The sequence below is a fragment of the Telopea speciosissima genome, chromosome 10 (genome assembly GCF_018873765.1).
Source record: "Telopea speciosissima isolate NSW1024214 ecotype Mountain lineage chromosome 10, Tspe_v1, whole genome shotgun sequence".
Classification (NCBI taxonomy): Eukaryota; Viridiplantae; Streptophyta; class Magnoliopsida; order Proteales; family Proteaceae; genus Telopea; species Telopea speciosissima.
In genome coordinates this window covers 62,587,917-62,608,883 of record NC_057925.1, presented here as the reverse complement: position 1 = coordinate 62,608,883, position 20,967 = coordinate 62,587,917, and the positions used below count along the sequence as shown (strand labels likewise).

The 20,967-nt window shown below is 37.8% G+C and overlaps 2 protein-coding genes across 2 annotated transcripts; one reads left to right on the top strand and one right to left on the bottom strand.

Annotated features, from left to right (window-relative positions):
* The first annotated feature begins 1,552 nt into the window (after positions 1-1,552).
* On the top strand, positions 1,553-10,738 carry LOC122641955 (casein kinase 1-like protein HD16). The gene is made up of 17 exons (XM_043835310.1): positions 1,553-1,860; positions 2,804-3,288; positions 3,859-3,984; positions 4,057-4,130; positions 4,228-4,297; positions 4,381-4,436; positions 4,565-4,636; positions 4,748-4,842; positions 5,055-5,121; positions 5,388-5,517; positions 5,623-5,838; positions 5,957-6,087; positions 8,162-8,336; positions 8,438-8,528; positions 9,843-10,000; positions 10,136-10,324; positions 10,495-10,738. Exons 2-17 carry the CDS (start codon positions 2,860-2,862, stop codon positions 10,552-10,554), a joined length of 2,139 nt encoding a protein of 712 aa, XP_043691245.1. The 5' UTR covers positions 1,553-1,860; positions 2,804-2,859; the 3' UTR covers positions 10,555-10,738.
* A 4,161-nt stretch (positions 10,739-14,899) lies between these two features.
* LOC122641956 (adenylyl-sulfate kinase 3-like) lies at positions 14,900-18,888 on the bottom strand. Its single transcript, XM_043835311.1, has 6 exons — positions 18,751-18,888; positions 16,694-16,843; positions 15,989-16,107; positions 15,801-15,885; positions 15,543-15,589; positions 14,900-15,001 (listed from the first exon to the last, which is right to left on the bottom strand). Exons 1-6 carry the CDS (start codon positions 18,872-18,874, stop codon positions 14,906-14,908), a joined length of 621 nt encoding a protein of 206 aa, XP_043691246.1. The 5' UTR covers positions 18,875-18,888; the 3' UTR covers positions 14,900-14,905.
* Positions 18,889-20,967: the final 2,079 nt, after the last annotated feature.

Here is a 20,967-nt window from a genome sequence, read left to right as displayed (position 1 = left end):
CCTTTCATAATGCTATTAAAAATGTTTGTTGAGCATTTGTGGAAGAAAAAATCATGTATTGTCACGAAACTATATGTAAAGAATTATAACTCTTCACGTACGGATAGTTGATCCAACTCACACACCCAACACCCAACGAGTCCGAATCAACTCCTCATATGTTAAATGTAATGACTATTCATGTATGGTTACGGAATGAAACGAGTCCTTTTGATTCCACAAATGCTTCTCTAAACACTCTTAATGGCATCATGGATATTTCACCCAAAAAAAAAAAAAATGGCATCATGGATAGGCAGCTGTGGAATCAAAAGATATGCGTCCTCATGAAACCATACGCAAAGCCTTCACAATACGGGGGCTAATACGGACTTACACCCGATGCTTTCTCCTCCTCCCTCTGTTTTCTTCAAGGTTCTAAGAATTGGTTCAAATCGGCCAATCTCAATTCTCCTTGATCCGGATCGGGCCAAGCCTGTATGGGAATACCCTATATACGTAGAATATGCTGATTCCAATTCAATCCGGATCAATCCAAGCCGATTCTGATCCCAAACCGGGTTTTCAAAACCCTGGTTTTCCCTATTTGGACCTATGAACCTTGCAACGATCATGAGATCCAAACCCGGTTAAAACTTGATATACCTAAGTGGAGAGTTGTTCTTGTCCACAAAGTTCTCGAGTCAACTGACCTACCAAGTCCTGTGGGCAGAGTGGAGGAATAATTTCTTAGAGGGGTAAACTCGTAAACTAATAGCCGACAAATGGGCCGGCTCTGTATCGATTCAAATCTCGATAACCCCTTCTCTCTCTCTCTCTCTCTCTCTAGTCTGGTAAGTAATTCTAGTCTCTTCACCTTAAGGCCTATAAACTCGGTCCGGAAACAGCACTTTTATTTAATGGATTCTTATATTAATTTATGAACTGACGATTTCACCCTTCCTATACATAATTTCTTGCATCCAAAAAAGAAAAAAAAAAAATTCCACACAATTCCCATATTCATGTTACGCCATCGAAAGGAATTCCACAGTACACACTACAGACTACTTACTATGTGTGACGTAGCATGCTAGTTTATTATATGCCGTAGATCTTGGTCCGTATTCCATGCTTAAGGAACTTTTAATCATGTCAGGTTCATTTAATGAACAGGATTCATCAATCGAGAGAGAGTCAAGATTTTTAGTCGTTGATTTGGAATATTGTATCAAACTGGTGGGACCATTGATGTTACATCCTTTCCATCCGACGATTAAGGAATCGCTCTCACGTGGGTATAGTATCATAGGATCGCTGTCATTTCTCGAGATGACGTAGAATTTGAAAGACAAATGAGCGGTAAAATCTAAAGTAATTCAAAAGCAATAAGGGTACGATAGTCAATTTAAGTTCATACACGAAATCGCATATCCGTAACTATTAAATAAAGGCCACATTTGCATGCAAAATTTCGTTTTCTTAAATTTTTTTTTTTTCTTTCGATTTTTTTTTTTTTAATTATTAAAAAAAATTAAAAAGAAAAGAAAAGGAAAAAAAAAAAACTGAGGATTTCCGACACCAGATAAAGAGAAGTGCGCAGAGGACATCGCCATGTTAACTCCCAAATCTTCACCTAAATTCATCTCACCATCTCACCTCCCAAGAAAACCTAAATATGTTTCCAATCTCCACCAAATCCAGCGAAGCTTTCTGATATCCTCAGACGAAGTTTCAGTTCTAGAAAATCGAATCTGAATGGACTAGAAATCGTTGGAGACTAGCATTGTTGATCTGGAAACGATGGTCCTGTAGAAAGGTTCATTTTAACAGATTTCATCTTCGAATTGCTTTGGTTTGGCGGCGGCTCTTGGATGATATGTGAGTATTCTTTATCATTTCTTTACTGATTACTTGATCTTTAGAGTTTGCTTCTTAATGATCGGTGTTGAAATGTCTGGTTCTGCTAAGGATCAATTAATAAAAGCTTTGATTTTGATTTGGTCGTACTGTTAAAGCTGTTTGATGGTGATGGATTCTGTTTTAAATGATGTGGAAATTGGAAAGACAGACGTTTCTTTAGATTCTATTCGATTGTGTTGGAAAAGGAGAAAGGTAGAATCTACACCGATAGATTTCAATCTGTTTTGTTTGGTTTCACTATTGAAATTGCTTCTGATGGGCTTCTGGAATGCTTTTTAATCTGATATTATTTTTTTGGATGAGTGAGAAATTCTCGGCATGGCACAATGTTTTAATGGATTCGTTGTTCTTAATATCAGTTAAAGCTTCTTTCTTTCCACCCCCTCCCATCCACCCACCCCCCTCTTTGAAAGTAATCCTATATTAGAGAGATAAAAAAAATGAAACCTAATAAAATCAAATGCCTACAGATGGATACATCTCGCTTTAATCTGCATTCGATTCCTCTGACGTGGTGATCGAAAAGTGGATATTGAAGTTTGTGCATTGGGAAATCTGTTTTCTGCAAAAATGGGGGTCTCTATAGTTGAATTGCTTGTTTAGTAAGCAGTTTTCTTGTGTTTAATTCCTTCTTTTATTTTTGCAATTATTGAACCTTTGGTTATTTTAGTCTAATTTTAAATCTTCATTGGGTAGCAATCTGATTCTCCACTAGTACTGTTAGGAATTCCACTTCTAGGACTGATTTCTCTGCAGGAATGGGGGGGAGCCTGTTTTCTTTTGAGCAAATTTTCTTGTCTTAAAATTTTCTTTGATGCAGTTGGAAGTGTTCTGCTTCATTTCATGATTATTCTTGTCATCGATCATGATTTGCTTTCCTACTATTGCTTTGTGGGTACAGAAGTTTCGCAGGGCTTCATCGAAATTGAATGTGGATGTGATTTGCATGGGGAAAGGATGCCAGAGCTGCGAAGTGGAGCCCGGCAAGCTCGGTTAAGGTCCAAGCGGCTTGATGATCTTCAGCCTTCTCCCCAACCCCTTGATCAAGCACAAAATTGGGTGCCGCCTGCTCAAAATAGAACTGGAAGGAGAGTTGGTGCTGGAAGAGGAAGGGGTTGCAATGCCACAGCAGTAGCAAAAGGACCTTCTGCAGCAACACCAGCTAGGCCAGCTGCTGCTGGTCGAGGGAGGGGTATCAAGCTGATAGAGTTAGACCCAGAGATTCCTTGTGAGGTTTTTCCAGAAGCTGCAGCTGTTGGAGCAGCCGAACCAGCTTTCAAGAGGGCAGAGGGGGTGGCAGACAAAGAATTATTTATGGAGGGTGGAAGTGCCGAGAAACTGATGGGAGTTGAGGAGGAGGCAAGCACAGCTCCAGTCCCTGAGAGGGTATGCACCTGTTTGCCCTTTATTCCGGTTCAAGTAATTCGGTTCTTAAGAATAATGAACTAAAATAAAAACTGATGTCAATCATTGGTCATTTAGTGGTGTGTTTTACAGCCATTTTGTTCTTCTTATTCTACTCTATTGGTTTTAATTTATTTTGGTAGTTCTTCAGTAGAGTACTATTTATGTTCCCCTATCCACTGATCTTTCACATTTTCAAAACTTAGCTGAGTTTGCCATAAATACAAATGGGTCTTTCCTTTGCTCCCCCTCGTCTCTCTCTCTCTCTCCCTCTTTATCTTGCTAAGTATTTTCTGTTTACAGTTTTAGCTCATGTGGGCTGTGGTCCTGGGAAATAGACAGACTGCTTAGACTCGTTCCTTTCCATTTGCTCCTTCATTAGTTGCAATGCAAAAGCTCTAGTTTTTTCTGTTCAAGTAGATGAATTCTTGGCCAATATTGACTCTCCTGCTGCCATATTATTGTTCTTCAAGTTAAAGCTTCTGTTATCGTTTGGTTGCTAAGTTTTTTTTTCTCTTAAGATTAGACTTCTCTTTCCCTTACTACCTGCAGGTACAAGTAGGTAATTCCCCCATGTATAAAATAGAAAGGAAGTTGGGTAAAGGTGGTTTTGGTCAAGTCTATGTTGGAAGAAGGATGAATGGTGGAACAGAACGAACAGGACCAGATGCTGTGGAGGTACATTCAGCACCATAAAGGTCATGTTCAAAGCATTTCAGATTACGATGCCTAAAATTTGTTTCTTAATAGGTGGCTTTGAAATTTGAGCACCGTAGCAGTAAAGGTTGCAATTATGGCCCACCCTATGAGTGGCAAGTTTACAAGTAAGTGTCTTATTGTTGTTGTCTAAATCTAAGCCTCCAACTTTTGTTTTGTTGGCGTAAGCTTGATCATTGATTTTTTGCTTTCTGGTCAACCAAGCACCCTGAATGGGTGTTATGGAATACCCGGGGTTCACTACAAGGGTCGCCAAGGAGACTACTACATTCTAGTGAGTTTTGACTTTGAATTCCTTAATGTAAGGTGTTTTGAATTCTTATTTTGTTTCTGAATGAAATTAAGTAAATCATTCAGGTGATGGACATGCTTGGCCCCAGTCTTTGGGATGTTTGGAATTCTGTAGGCCAGTCGTAAGAAACAGAGCCTCTCTCTCTCTCTCTTTGTGTGTGTGTGTGTGTGTGTTTGTCTCGTGCTGTGTGTTTGTGGTGTGGGTGTGTGAATCTCTTACTGTATTTTGCATATTCAATATTTACAACAGGATGTCACCCAATATGGTGGCATGCATTGCTGTGGAATCGATATCAATTCTTGAAAAGCTTCACTTGAAGGGGTACTTCCTAATCTTTTTTGCGTTTTTTTTTTCTAGTATTGGTCAGTCTATTGCTTGTTTTCATTTCATGAAGTTATTAATTTGTTGTACCTTTCCACCTTTCTAAATTAGGTTCGTGCATGGGGATGTGAAGCCAGAAAATTTCTTGCTTGGTCAACCAGGGTCTGCCGATGAAAAGAAGCTCTTTCTTATCGATCTTGGTTTGGGTATGTTATTCGTCCTGGTCTCCAACCATCTGTAACACTATCACTTGGATATTAATCCTAGAATAGTATCGCTCCAAGTTAAAACAATGTCCATTAAATCTCGATATCTTTTACATCAACTTGGAACTCCATCTGATGGTTTTAGTTATTTTGGAGTAAATCCCAATTTCTTGCTAAGTCTTGCTAGGGTCATTAATGTGTGTATGGTTCAGCATCTAGATGGAAGGACGCATCATCGGGTCAACACGTTGACTATGACCAGAGGCCTGACATCTTCAGGTTTGTGATTTTCTGATCCTCGACAAACTCTTAGTCCGCTCATATATATATAATTTTTTTCCCTGTACCCAGTGAATGAGGCTCCCGCCACTGCGGGGTCTGGGGAGGGTCACATAATGTATGCAGCCTCACCCCTGCTTTTTCAGAGAGGCTGTTTCCAGACTCGAACCCGTGACCGCTTGGTCAAAATGGAGCAACCTTACCTTTGGACCAAGGCCCACCCTCTACGCTTTTATGTTCTAATTAACAATATTCTCCTTTGACAGGGGAACAATTAGATATGCTAGTGTACATGCACATTTAGGTCGGACAGGGAGCAGAAGGGATGACCTTGAATCACTTGCTTATACGTTGATATTTCTAATCAAAGGAAGGTTACCATGGCAGGGCTATCAGGTTAATCCAGTTCTTAATTGTCCACTAGGACTAGCTATTATTCTTTTCATATATGGGTTGTACTTCATCTGATATTCGCCTGTTTTCTGATGTTTACTACTGTAGGGAGACAATAAGAGTTTCCTTGTTTGCAAGAAAAAGATGGCCACTTCTCCTGAGCTTCTGTGTTGCTTTTGTCCTGCTCCATTCAAACAGTTCCTTGAGGTTGTGACAAATATGAAGTTTGATGAGGAACCAAATTATGCTAAGCTTATTTCTCTTTTTGAAAGCCTGATAGAACCGTGCACCTTGAGGCCAATTAGAATTGATGGAGCTTTAAAGGTTATGAGGTTTCTGAAGCATTTCAGAGATGATTCAAGTGCTTAATCATCAATTTGATAAACATTCATCCTTCCCATTTTTTTATATGACTTCTCCTTTTATTATTTTGCATAAATAGGTTGGCCAGAAGCGTGGAAGATTGCTTGTAAATCTGGAAGAAGATGAGCAACCTAAGAAGAAAGTGCGATTAGGAAGTCCAGCTACCCAGTGGATTTCAGTTTACAATGCAAGACGACCCATGAAACAAAGGTACAGTAATACATAATTTTGCATAATATGATGTGCTGTTCCCTTTGTCATGGTAATCATTTTGCAACTTTTATTAGTGAACGGTATTCTTATATCTTTGAAGACACAGTTCTTAAGGCGATCTTTTGAATGTGGACTGGCCTTTACCATTTTTGTTGTGGCTGAACCACTGAAGCCATTATGATGCAATGAAACTAGCTTAAAAAGTTGTTATTGGGTATATAAGCAGATTCTTTCTTGTTGCAGTGGTTGACTTCCTGATGAGGCAATTGAAACAAATATCTGTCATTTTTATGAAACTATTCCCCTTGTCTCCTGAGTTAATCCTACCTAACTTGAATCGTGAAATTTTGTTGCTTTTTGACTTATACTTGGTTGTTTCTCGGAAATGCTATTCTGCATCATCACTCGGCAAAAATGAGCAAAGGCAAGAATTTACTGGATCATTCTATGGAGGCAACTGTGCATCCTCACTGGGTTATGGTTAGAAGCAGGCATTGGATCCACATGCAGACTAGTGGTGGTAAACAGGTTGAACCATGAAAGTAGTTTCTTAGCAACTTGAAAGATAGGGAATTGACAATCAATTAAATGTGTATGTAGAGAAAAAAAAAATTAAAAAATACACTAAAGTATGAAAATTCTATGCTGCATAAGCTATAAGAGACCAAATAGAAACAGGAAAAAAGAGATGGTGAAATGATGATTAAAAACATAGGTATGGAGGAAAAGGCAATTATAGAATAGTATAGTAGTCAATGAAGATCTTAAAGACAACTAGATACCATAGAATTGGCTTTGGAATGATATTCAGTGAACTAGATTTAGGAAAAGAGCTAATGGTTATAATCAATTCATTTGGGTTGAAAACACGTGGTTGGATTCATCAGTGCAGTGTGGGAGGGAGGGAAAAATTTCTTCATATGCTATTTTAAAGTACTAGATAGTGAAATCTTAAGGAGAACAATTAATATTAAATCCATGCAACCATTTGAGTTATGAGCTCTTGTTAAAACAAACACCATGAAACACAAACAGACAAAACAGAACAACCAAAGATGAGAAACAGATTTAACATTGTTCACACACCAATATGATGTGCTACGTCCACGGGCGAAGCTGAAGATGATTCATTATAATGGAAGAAGATACAATGGAAATCTCTCAAGAACACCCAAAAGGGCAGCAAGATCTCTCACCCAGAAACCCTCACTCAAAACCCCCCTTTTCTCTCTTGTTTCAATTGCTTGCACAACAAGACACGAAAAACAGGGTAATACTCCTCCAAACCATAGTTATCAAGGCGGGAAGGCGACCATGGCGTTTTAGAGGGGCAAAAATCAAGGCGACACAGCCATGGCGGCAAGGCGCCCGCCATGGCGTCCAAGGAGCCTGGACGCCATGGCGACACCTTGATAACTATGCTCCAAACGGGTCAACCCATCTGGTTGGGTTGTACCGCACCGTGCGGGCGAAAACATTGGCCCAAGCCCTCTGCTACCATCACAGACCTCAGAAAAAAAATCCCATTCGAGTTGCCACAAAAAAAATGTTGGAGCAGGCCAATTTTTTGCAACGGGTACAAGAATTCGAGACACGCATAACAGCTCCTGGTAGGTTATGTCAAAATATTTGTTGAGGAGAAAGCTTGGGAAGATGTAAAAAAGGTTAAGGGAGAAGCTACGAGAATGCTGAGTGAGGTGTACAATAAGCTTTTATCGTATTTTGAAGGGTATTGGATGGTGATAAAACTTGTATATGGATTTGTCAGAATGGGGGAGATTAAATGTAGACTGTAAACGGTTTTAAATGCATGGAGAGTACAGATCTAAGACTAACATACAACGAAATGAAAGGATGAGAAATTTTAGAAATTATTAAATGGGCTTCTATAAGGAGTGTGGGTTTGAAAAGCAGTAGACATTCATGAGATTAGAGAACCAATAGGTGTTTGTTGAATTAAATCATTTAAAGCCAGTATAACATTCATAAGCAGTAGCACTTATGAAGTTATGATACCATTAAGCCAGTGTGATTGCAGGCATTTATTAAATCTTTTTCCTGATTGCTGTAGATATCACTACAATGTGGCAGATTCAAGGCTTCGTCAACATGTAGAGAAGGGTAATGAGGATGGGTTATACATCAGTTGTGTGGCATCTGCAGCAAATCTCTGGGCCCTGATCATGGATGCTGGAACAGGTTTCTGTTCTCAGGTTTATGAATTGTCTGCCGTCTTCCTACATAAGGTTGGTTTACAAATGTGGCAGTTATTATATGCTTATATGTGAGTTGTGCATGTTCATGTTCTGCTGCTGACCACATTATTTTGAATATGGGTACTTTCCAGGATTGGATAATGGAACAGTGGGAAAAAAATTATTACATCAGTTCAATAGCTGGTGCGGCAAATGGGAGCTCATTGGTTGTTATGTCTAAAGGTCTGTAGCTGATCCCGAATTACAGATTTTTATTTTTTCTTTTTTTTATGTAAAGAGTACTTCCGATTATATTACATGGTCAATATTGTTGTAGGACGAGCTTTCATTGTTTTGCAAGCTGATTGAGGTCTTTAAGTAGTCTAGCTTTGTAGCTCATGTAGCCTTGTGGAAGAAATACAGAAAATGTAGCTACAGGAGAAAAACCAAAAATACTAATGAGGATACCATGCCATTCTCATCTTTACCTTCAACTTTAACGATGTAGCAACAAAGAGATGAGTGTGATATAATACTCACAAGCTCTCTTTGACTTTTCATATTTTTATTGTAAAGTTTGAATGCTGCCTGTTTTAGTTGCTTGATTTATTTTGAATTGTCATAACTAAATGCTGGGTCCGCGAATGAAGCATGGAATATTTAACTTCATTTAGCCGTCCTTCATAATTTTGTTGCTCAAGGAAAGTTTAGAAATGCATTGGTACATCAGGAGATGAAGAGTGTTCCTAATTTTAATCATAGTTCTTAAACACAGATTAAGCATCAACTTGTCATGTTTGATTGATTAAAGGCCTGGTTGTTTAGGAGGGCCCAGTTTGTAGAGCATTACAAATAGTGGAACATTTCTCTTAGTCGCTAACAACCTTTAGATCTGGAAATGGGCATCGGATAGCTATTTAAAAGGGAGGAATAAGAACCTGAGAGACCTGATTTATGAAGCAAATCCCTAATATGTAATCAGAAGACATTCTCCAATCCCGGGGTTCCTGTGCTAGCTGTCAGCAATAGTATTCTCTAATCCCAGTACATCTGGCATGGGCTTTGATTATGGGCTCTACTGGTTGTGCTTTTGTTCATGTGGTAGTTCCTGGCAGTCAAAACATTGATGAACAAATAGTGTGTGACGAACTGGAAAGATAAGGTCATTGCAGTTTCTGAATGTTATTTCTTTTCCTTAAATCACTTAGCCATCTAGAAAGACAGTATTGACTTCAAAATTTTGACTTCTGCAAGTGAGATTGTTATCCCTTCAGTAGTTATTCAATGGTCTGTTCAGTGCTAGTTTTCTAGCCATACAATCATTTGTATGTGGGTATTTTGTTTATGATCGTTCATATCTTTTGAAGGTTTTATGGTCTCTCTCAAACAGTAATTTTGTTGAAGTTACAAGGGAATACATGTTCACACCTGTTTCATTTAATCAATGGTTCATTCATCGTAATCGATCATAGATTCCATTCTTCATATATTTTTTTAGAATTAAATGGTTAAGGTATTATTCTGTCCCTTACATGGTGTCTTCTGTAAATGTTATAGGAACACCTTACACCCAACAGTCCTACAAAGTGAGTGAGTCTTTCCCCTTCAAGTGGATTAATAAGAAATGGAAAGAAGGTTTCCATGTAACCTCCATGACTACTGCCGGCAGCCGCTGGGGTGTAGTAATGTCAAGGAATTCTGGTTATTCAGACCAGGTGTGTTGGCCTTAATTATTGATTGCTAATTTTATCTTGCTAATACCTGACTTTGTTCAGGGTTCACAAACTTCATTGACCACTCTTCTATAACTAAATATTTTGTTGTCTCTGTTGCTGGGCTTTATGTACAAGGTTGTGGAACTTGATTTCTTGTACCCAAGTGAAGGAATACACCGGCGATGGGAGAGTGGTTACAGGATTACTTCCACTGCTGCCACTCCTGATCAAGCTGCCTTCATATTAAGCATACCTAAACGTAAAGTGGTGGATGAAACACAAGAAACTCTGCGTACCTCAGCCTTTCCTAGCACCCATGTAAAGGTAAATGTCTACATATTATATCTCACTAAATTATTGGTACCTCTTCCACTAATTGATTTAAATGCAGATGAGAAGGCATGTTTGCATGAATTTGATGTCATGGCAATTTTGCAGATTTCTCCGTCATTATTGTTACTAATATCTGGCAATCTTTATTTTTTTTTATACAGGAAAAATGGTCCAAGAATCTCTATATTGCATCAATTTGCAATGGTCGTACAGTTTGTTAATGTGCCAGTGGGGTTTATATTCGGTAATTTTCTAAAGAAATGTAGGTGCCAAATCTTGAAAGTTGAGAGGGCTTGTTCTTGGAATTGGTTTTGCAATCAATCAGAGCTACCATTGCCCAATGTGAATGACAATCCCTTGCTTCTCAAACCGAATCTTACTACGCCCTTGTAAAAATGGGAAAAGGAAAACAAAAAAAACAAAAAAAAAAAAAAAAAAAAAAAAAGGAATTCCCGAGCATGTGGCCTGAATCAACCAGAGCCAATGAAGACAATGATTTGTTGGGAAAACACGTATGTTCTATAGTAATTTGGTGATGGAATAGAAGTGATTCCTCGTAATTGCCGAAGTTCTTAATTTATTTTCACAGGAAAACAAGCTATGATTAAATTGTGCTTGTTGCTAGTCTGATATCAAGTGGGTGTTCTGTCACATTGCTTTCAAATAAGAGTTGAATTTCACGGTTCAGACATGAATTATTGTGGAAGTTCATATGTAGTCGGTCATGTTTTTTGCTCGTAGTAGTTAATTATTCGTGACCTTTCAACGTGGTATGTATAATTGCTGCTGTTATCGATTCCGATCATCTTTTATATAACCTGTGAACAAATATTAGATACTGCCTTGTGCCATCTGCAGACGTAACCTTAATAACTACTCAAGCTAGCTCATTCTAGCTCATTACTCAGCTCTGTTCAAATTTATCAGTTGCGCAACCCAATCCAGCCTGACTTGCACCACTATTGTCAGATTGTAGGGCTGGGGTAAATTAGGAATAGGATTGCCATTTAGTTTTGGATATAAGCCATTCTGAAGAGCTTCCTGGGCTGCATTGAGCTAAGGTATCTCCCCCTCCTTTTCAATGACTTCTGACTATTCTGCGTATTTCATTTCCATTTGCTTTCTGTCATGTTCAAGCAGTACTCTCTCTCTCTCTCTCTCTTTTCCTGATAGGACTTTGGGGAATATTCTGCTTTAGGTATATACCCATCTGCTTTGCAGCTTCTTGAATGTTCTGATTGGGATCACTCTGACACTTCCATCAGCTTTGCAACTTCTTGAACGTTCTGATTAGGATTACTCTTGGTGCAATAGTCTTCTTAATCTTGTAACTCACATATTATATTTAGGCCAGATGGGGGCTTTTGTACCCCGATTTTGTGTGCGACCCTGCTGCACAGGACCTTATGCCAAAAAATAAAAAGGGGGGGGGGGGGTTTCTAACATGTAGGAACCCATTTCCTTGTCCATGGACTTTTGCCAATGGATAAGATCTTTGGTGTTTGGACAAACAATGAACAACCTGGATAGGTTACATGTCAATTTTGATGTTCTATTTTTTCTGTCAAATGATTCATTGTATAGTGTTTTCCTCATATTTTGTAATTTCCTTCTGTTTTTTTGTCAAACAAACTTAATCATAAATTTCCTTTTGGTGGTTCTTGGTCATTTCAATTAAGGACGGAAATGAAAAAGTGCGAGAATATTGATCATTTTGTTCAAAAATTTTGCAATCTAGTAGGCCCAAAAAAATTGTGGCCCATTAGCTAAATCTAGATGGGATTTCAGTTGAAATTTCTGCTTTGAAATAAAAAAAAACAAAAAAAAAAAAACCACCGTAAACATATTAGTTAGGTGGTCAATTATCAAATAGAAATTTCAGAAATGAAATAAAGGATCTCCATAGAGATTCAAACATTTTTAAAGCCAATTGCACATCATGTGTTTGAGATATCAAATGATGTACAATTTAGTAGTGGTGATATTGTGGAAACCATGTCAATCAAAACTAACAAATTTTTAAATGCGCTGCTACATGACAATTATTGATAGAAAAAGTGGGCGAGTGGGGTAAGGGTTTCTGCAGGATGTGCATGTAGGAACCCTGCCGCAGAACATATAATATATTTATGTTTTTTAAAAATTTAGTACAATAACATATTTTACTTTTTATATATATATACCCCATATATATATATATATATATATATATATATATAGAGAGAGAGAGAGAGAGAGAGAGAGAGAGAGAGATGGGCATAGGAAAGCCCTCGAAATGGACTTGTTTATTGAAACTTTGTCGTAGATACGTTAAAGAATTTGATCCAACCCAAAAAAAAAAAAAAAAAAAAAACCATTTCGATGAGCAATTTAGATTATCTGGCTCAAGTGAATTACAACTAAGATTTATAAACTTCTAAAAAAAAAAAAAAGGTTTATAAACGAGATATATATATATTTTTTGGGTAGCCAAGATGTGAAATTTTTTTAAGAAAAACTCCTGCCAAGAGAAAGAAATAAACTACAAAGAAGGATGCTGTGAGAAATTAAACCCAAGAAAGAGAAAATTAGAGGCACTTTTTGCGAAAAGATAGGCCTCTCCCTTATTTAAAAGAGAGTTTCGAGATACATAAAGGTCTGTTTGGTTGCAAGGAGAATTAAAAGGAAGGGAAGTGAAATTTTCATACTTAAAAAAGAAATTTTTTTAATCATTATCCCTTGTGACAATATATCTAACTCCAAATCATTTCATATTTGGTTATTAAATTTCACTTTACTTTGCATCCATTTCTCTTTGGTTTAAAATATAAAATAAATATTACATGTAAAATGTATCTTTACTAGATATGGTAAAAAATTTAAGTAGTTTATACAATCACATGGGGTAATGATTACAAAAATTTCTTTTTTAGGTTTTAAAAATTTCCCTTCCCTTCCCTTTAATTCCCCTTGCAATCAAACGGAGCCTAAGAAAAGATACAAAGGAAAATAAACTAAAACGTGAGACTTATATTACCCACAATAGCCCTTGAAGCCCAGTAAAAGATGAAACAAGCCCATGGAGGGGGCCAAGATCAATGGGAAGCAATCAGAACATATGAAAGCCACATAATACTGACGAGGTAAAATGTCAGGAGAGCATTCTGAATTGCTAAAAAAATATTGGAAGTTTTAACCCAACCAGCAATACTGATGTGGTGCTAGTTTTGATAGCACTGATACAAACTTGGGAGAACTCATTTCCAAAATCGACTTACAAGGTAAGGGAACTTGAGAACTTATCAACCTACATAAAATTTCTCATACAATCGATGTGGGATAAGTATGATCGTAACAGAACTAAAGGAGTTTTGTTATTATTTTTTAAGTATGTAGCTCCAATTTGCATCTCTATATATATGGGAAAAAGCTCAAAAGACCATCATCCATCCACTGCAGTCTGCAGCCGAATCGAATCTGCTAACAAAAAAATGAAGGTCTGAGATGAGATCTTATCCATCTGAACCAAACGACAACATAATCAAATTGGAATGTGAGGCGCATCCAAGTAATTAAAGTATGGGGGTATTTATGTTTGTGAGGTTAGTTGCACGCACTTGGAACTTCTACCACTACTCTACTTGTAAGAGAATGATCGAGTGATCAGTTTTATTTATGTTGATGTAGAGTACCCACACCCCTTTCCCTCCCCCCCCGCCTCCAAAAAAAAAAAAAAAAAAAACAAAAAACCCTCAATACCAACTGAAAACACACCATACCTTACCTATTGTCTCCAGTATTCAATTTTTTTTACTTTTATATATTCCTCAGTAAACAAAAAGGAAAGATTGTCTACTTCTTTTCATTTCGGAAATATTCCTGTCATTGCGTCCTCTCGTGACCATGCCTTATTTTCAGGCCACATAGAAATAGACTAGATAAATGACTGGCTATCTTGACTATTGTATAAATAGAGGATTTTTCCTATAAAATCTACTTATCAAATATGATATCCTATCTCTCAATTGTATTGTATGACTTCTCTTTTTATATGGGTTCGCCCCCCCCCCCCTCCCCTTCTTCGTGGATTAAGAGGTTCTCTTTTCACCATGGATGAAGGGAGGTGAAGAGAAACTCAATCCTCTGAACAATTATTCATATCATTCACCTAATTGCTAGAAGATGTAATCAAGAGCCCACATTTAAATTGGCCGGCAATAGGAACCTTTATTCTTGGGGACAATAGTTTTGAATTTGATGCCTCTGCGTGAGTGTGTGTGTGTGTGTGTGTATGTAAGAGAGAGAGAGAGAGAGAGAGAGAGCTATCATTTGCATCATTTGCATCTTTAGATATAAACAATTGCATAACGAGATACTCCGAGTTAAGGTGTCGGAAGGAATCCACTGCCATTAGAGACACCATAATCTATCAGTAGGGCACTACAACAAAGAATGTCTAGACAAATGATCTGACAACCCATGTCTTCAAAATCATAGTCATCTACAACAATTTTATCAGGAGTTCAAAAAAAAAAAAAAAAAATACACAGAAGGAAAAAAGAAAAGCTTTTAAGGAACAGAAGTTGCAGTTGATCAATGAAGAAAGCCTTTGTCCTCCAAGTAGGTCACGACTTGTCCTGCCATAATGGGTGGAGTAGGGCAAACCCCATCACTCTGTTGTATCTCTATCTGGGGGAAGAAGAAATCAATAGGAGTCCCAACATATGAGGGAAAGGAAAAAGAGAACAAAGAGAAGGCCTAAACAAGGTTTAAGACATAAATAACATTCATAGAAGCATAATCCCATTGGACTAATATCTTTTGTACGTAATCTGGACCTCTTTGGGATGGTATGATTGTTCCTTGGTGATAAAACACCTCACCGGAACTTGGAAGCCACAATATCAACATTACAGGACCTTACTCAATGGGATGCAAGGAGACATCACATAGGTTCACCCAAGGCCATGTTGCTAATTCTGGGTCTTAAAACAGAGTGCCGCAGGAGAGGATTTTGGGTTGCTCTGACAGAATTATTCCTTTTCCTACAAAGGAAAGTGTCACTCCTGAAGTGGTAAGACCTTCCCTCTGTGTTGCATGTCATCACATACATTCCAGAGTGAAGACATGGGCCTTTATGTTGTTGTCATGCACTCGGTTATAGTATGTTTATGACGATGTATAAATGAAAATGCAAATCCCACTTATCTTTGGTCTAAGAAATACTTACCTCGCAATTCAAGGGTGGTTCATATGGATCATCTATACCTGTAAAACCTGCAAATAAAGTTGAAAGTTAGCAAATATGGCACTCTAATGCAACTTGTTTTTTCTTTCTCTCTCCCCTGTAGAAATCAGTGCATATTGTTGAAAAGCATACTTTCTGGTGGTTGTTCTTTCCGAAACATTTGAATAACTTTGCATACTTAAGATAAATCCATGCTACTATCTCAAAATTTCAAGGGTACAATAATTTTATAGAATACACCTTTGATCTTCCCTTCACGTGCAAGTTTGTAAAGTCCTTTTGGATCCCTTTCCTCACAAACTTCCAGAGGGATGTTCATGAAAACCTATAAGATTAGATAGAAACCCATGACCCTGCTCCAAGGAACTTTTTGAATAGAAGACATAGTTAATTCAAATTGAATGAGAGGTATCTGCCAGAGATCTTGCCTCAAAAAAATTTTCATCTGGCAAAAGGGCACGACAAGCATCTCGGTCCCTTCTGTATGGAGATATCAGACTAGCCATACAGATTAAACCGGCATCTGCCAAAAGCTTTGCTACTTCCCCTACAACCAGAGCAGGAGTTAAACTAGAAATTATTGAAGTAAATAATACATACCTGAAAACTTCAGCAAGGACGGTCCCTTAAAAATATTTTTTTTTATCAAAGTTATGACAAATGTTATCATATCCATCCATGTTTCAAGGGTGTTACCACCATGGTTGTCAAGGCGTCGCCTAGGTGACCACCTTGGCATCCAGGTGCCTTGACAACTGATGTCCCTTCCAATGCCATGGTTCGCCTAGACGCATGACAACTATCGTTACCACCCATTAGTTGGTATTTCTAGGCCACAAAAAACTAGACCTTGTCTGATAGTTATAACCAGTCCTACAATTTACCATAATATCATGGTGTTTAAAAAAAAAAAGTTTGAAGATGGCCAAAACACCAACTTCATCAGTGACTAGGAAATACCATATAGCTGTAGGTTCTAGCACTGAGCAATGTGCATCACACGCAAATCATAAGAAAAAAGGACTGCATCATTTGTACTAAATTTAGAGTTAAAACGCCCTACAATGTACTTTTTTCTAGAATACCTTTGATTGAGTCATAGAAAAATCACCCTCCATGGAAAGCATACGTACCAACCCTGCGTATGTTTTCTGCACGATCCTCTGATTTAAAACCAAGGTCTTTGTTCAGTCCATGCCTAAGGTTGTCTCCATCAAGGATGTAGGAAAGCTTTCCTCTGTTGTGCAATTCTCTGCTTACTGAGCATGCCAATGTGCTTTTCCCTGAGTAGTTTGGGCAAAAAGTTAAAAACATGTTGACAACACTAGAAGGGTCTTGAAGTGGTAAGAAATGCATGAGCCCCTGGGGAAATAATTACCCTGGAGATTACCCCACTAGTTGGTCTAGTAACAAAGTTGAAAGTTATCTTCATTCTTGAGATACATAACTATTTCTTTCCTATATAGCAGTTGGTTTGGTCATTAATTTCTGACATATGGTGAAATTTCATTTTAATGGACAAAAACTGTTTTTGTTTTATGAAAGCTCTTGTTTGGGTGGTATACCTTTCTTTCTCACTATTGAAGTTTACCCCACTCCATTAATTCACTACTATGTACTAAATTCTATGAGAACTTGTATTAGTAAGCATACACGAGTTTCTCCTAATCAAAATTTTCAAAATGAAAGGCAAGTAAAATATATAACTCATGCTGTTCTAAATATGCCATAGACAAACAAATGGGTTCTACCAATCACACCAGATATCTTCCATCTCCAAGGATTTAAAGGTAACATCAAATTTTTCTCAGCCTGCTCTATAGATGCTTATGTCAAATAATTTGTTAAATTCTTAATGGAGCATATATATATATATTCTGAACAATTAGCGGCATTTCACTATATTGCTCTTCACCTCCTATGGCTGTTCTAGGGTGATTAAATTTTCTTTGGGCTGTTCTTACACCTCATCCAATTAATTTCTTCAGCAGAAAATTGGTTCCATCAAATATTTGGTTTTCTTTGAGCCAGCTAGGCCATCTCCCATTGCTTGCATGTTAAGGTCACTAAACTCTACACATCTTGCATTGGGAACTCTCAACTATCAAGCCATTAGAAAGTAATAATAATAACTCTCCATCAAAACAGACTTCCTGGGTTATCCAACCAAAAATAATTTACAGTTTTGGAGGAACATGACTTACTAGGGGAATATACTGAGTCAAGTGATTGCATCCAGGTACTAGGACGAGCTTATGTAATACATCCTTAAGTTGGGAGAAAGAAAAAAAAAAAGACTTTGGAAGAGAGGGGGGAGGGGAGGAGGCGAAACTTGCATAAATTAATATAAAATGAACAAAGTGCTGATATATAAACATAATGTGCATAAAACTTTATCTATAACTAACTTGTTAAATACTCGAAATCATGTATTCACTAGTACATGGTACAGAGTCTAGGCATTGGCAGCAGTGCAAGAGGAAGAAGAAAAGACCAGAATTGGGGCTTCAACATAGCCTGTGGCTCCAGTTTTCTAGTTTTTCAGAAGTCCTAGTCTTAGTAGGATTATTACTCCTAGTTTGATTTGGATTCTGGTTTCAAGTCCTTTTCCAGTTTTCATTATGTTTATCTGTCCTAGTTCAGGCTGGGATAGGAATTTAAAAGTCCTGTTTTGGTTTGGTTTTTCTTTATTTTTCTGAGAGTCCTAGTAATGAAGACTAATCCCAAACTAGGGGAATCCAGTGGGAGATTAGCTCAAACAAGATTATAGGAAATAGGAGAAATCTCATCAAAACAGTACAGAATAACTTAAAACTTCAGCTGATGGGTTGAAATAGGTGCTGGAACTGGACTGCAAAGTTTGAATAAATCTAATAATAGAATAGTACAATCTTTTTTCAAGTGGTGAGGAAAGACTTGCATAGCTTAGGTCTTGTTTCAAGTATGACCTCGAATAAAGCTGATTGGAGGGCAAAGATCCATGTAGCTGATCCCATTTAGTTAGAATAATGCTGAGTTGTGTCGATACTGCTGTTATGTTCTTTTCTTGCCAATTAAGACTTGCCAACATGTGTCAGATTCCAACTCCCATGTCTTTGTCCAAATAACACTACTTCTAGAACTTCTGATTTGAACATGACTCACAAAAAGCAAGATGGAAAATTCAACCGGATCAGTTTTGAGAACAAACCTGACCCACTGAGACCTGTGATCCATACAACACATCCCTTTTGCTGCAGTAGCTTTTGCCTTTCAAGTTTCCCTACTGGACATTCATGCCAAAAGATGTTTGCCGGGTTGCCCAACGTAGACATGGGAGAGTTGCTTTCTTACCCCTGTCAAATTAACAAAACTGCTCAAATGAATTGAGCAAAGAAAGTAAAGTCTTCTAAATAACATGGACCATGCATATTCGTCAGCAGGTTCCATCAGAAACATGTGGTGATTCAAAATAGCACCTCTGACAGATGTAGGAATTAGAGATAGGGGATGATGATCAGAGTCTTGAAGAAGTATAGTTGCTTCCACAGTTAATCCTCTATCAGCTAATTAATATCTTTAATTAGCACTACTCAGATAAGAGAAAATTCTCTGGAAATGATGCTACGAAGGAATTTGATTCAACCCAGAGAAGTATAGACGATAGTAGATTGATGGGTCTTTGCCAATTGCCATTATGGATCACGGAAACTAGTGAGAAATTATGAAGAGGTCTCAGATTGTAACATTACAGCAACAACCCATCACATTATTACAATTTTTCTTAGTGCCAGTCATTATTCCTACGGCATTACTCAGAAAACCGGGGGGGAAAAAAAAAAAAAAAGAAGATCTCAAATTCATAGGGTTAGATCACAAGTTAATAAAGAAGACAAATCCAAACACCTGAATGAAACAGAAAACTCTGCAATAGTCTTTAGCTTCTTCCCTCTTTCTCCTCCTCCTCCTCCTCCTCCTCAGCTTTAAAAAAACAAAGAGAGAGCTTACAAATTTAGAATACCACAACAAAATCGGTGGTTGAAGCTTCAATGACTTCCATTCGATGCCACAAAAAACGACAAGCGCCAACCATATGTTTTAGGTTTCAGACAATTTTTGAATTGAAGTACGTAAATTAACGATGGAACGAAATGTCTGGTTCGTTGTGGTTTTCAAATGTGTTCGAGTGTACGACTAATGTACGGAGGATCCTTTCAGTTTAATAAGTACCTGTGGATCGAATGGATTAGAAGGAAGAAGCATCTTCCCCATCGTACATTAATGTACGATCGATGGCCCCAGTGCCCACATGCAAGGCATAGAGCACATGGCCATGACCCCTAGGAATTTCCATCTTTCCATGGGGATGTAGTAGTTATTTTGCATGGTCCTATGTTTAGACACAAGGGCCTTGTACCAGATGTGATCAAATAACATTTTTGCAGATCTTTATCCTCTCAGGTTCCCTGTCCGATACACTTCGTAGGGTTCCCCTCATAAGGGGCGAAAATGATTACCTTATCCCCTACCCTAACACATTGCCTGGGTGGGGTCCACCTCCTCTTATTAGAGGCACTAGGGAATTGTACTGGGCAAGGAACCTGAGAGGATAATTTTCCCATTCTTTTTTCCTTTCCAAAATACCCTTTCAAACACTTGTTTCAGAAGTTTTATATCACGGAATTTCTAGAGGTCATATCTAGACTCGTACATTTGCTACATGGCAAATTGATAGATCTAAAATTGTGCGAAGACCCAAAGGTCTTTTGCTCACATGGTGAAGTTAACAAATTCACCGATTGGTAATATAAAGTTGGGAATTGGTTTTTTGCCTGGTAGTGCAGTCTCTCTTTCTATCTCTCTCCTCCCCCAAACAAAAGCTAAGGATGTCTTTTCACAGGGGAGGAGAGAGATAGACACATGGGAGAACTGACTTAGGCTATGTTTGAAGACATAGTGACTTAGGCCATGTTTCAAGACATAGTGACTTTTCCCTATCAAGTTTTGAAAATGGAATGAGAAAATAATTTTTTTTAAAAGAAATGAATGACTAACCCTGTAACACATTGGCATGTGCCAATACATTGATATATACTTGAATTCGAGTTTGAAAATTGACATGCAACCACTTTAGATAATTTCTTTAATTGTCTCAAGCTAACAGGTGTCTTACCCGAGGAGTAACACCTATCAAATAAAGGTCACTCTACAAAGATCTATCATCGTGACAAGCCTAGATCGATCTACCATCTTAAGCCTATAAATGACAACTCCTAGCCTAGGTATGGGGAGCAAGAATTCATTTTTCTATACTATCTCTTCTTTGAGATTTATCTATTGCGAGAGGTCTAACTTTAGCATCGAAGTGACTCCGTTGGTTCAAACCAGCACTTCATTGTTCAGCTCGGTTCTTTTGTGCAGGACAGTT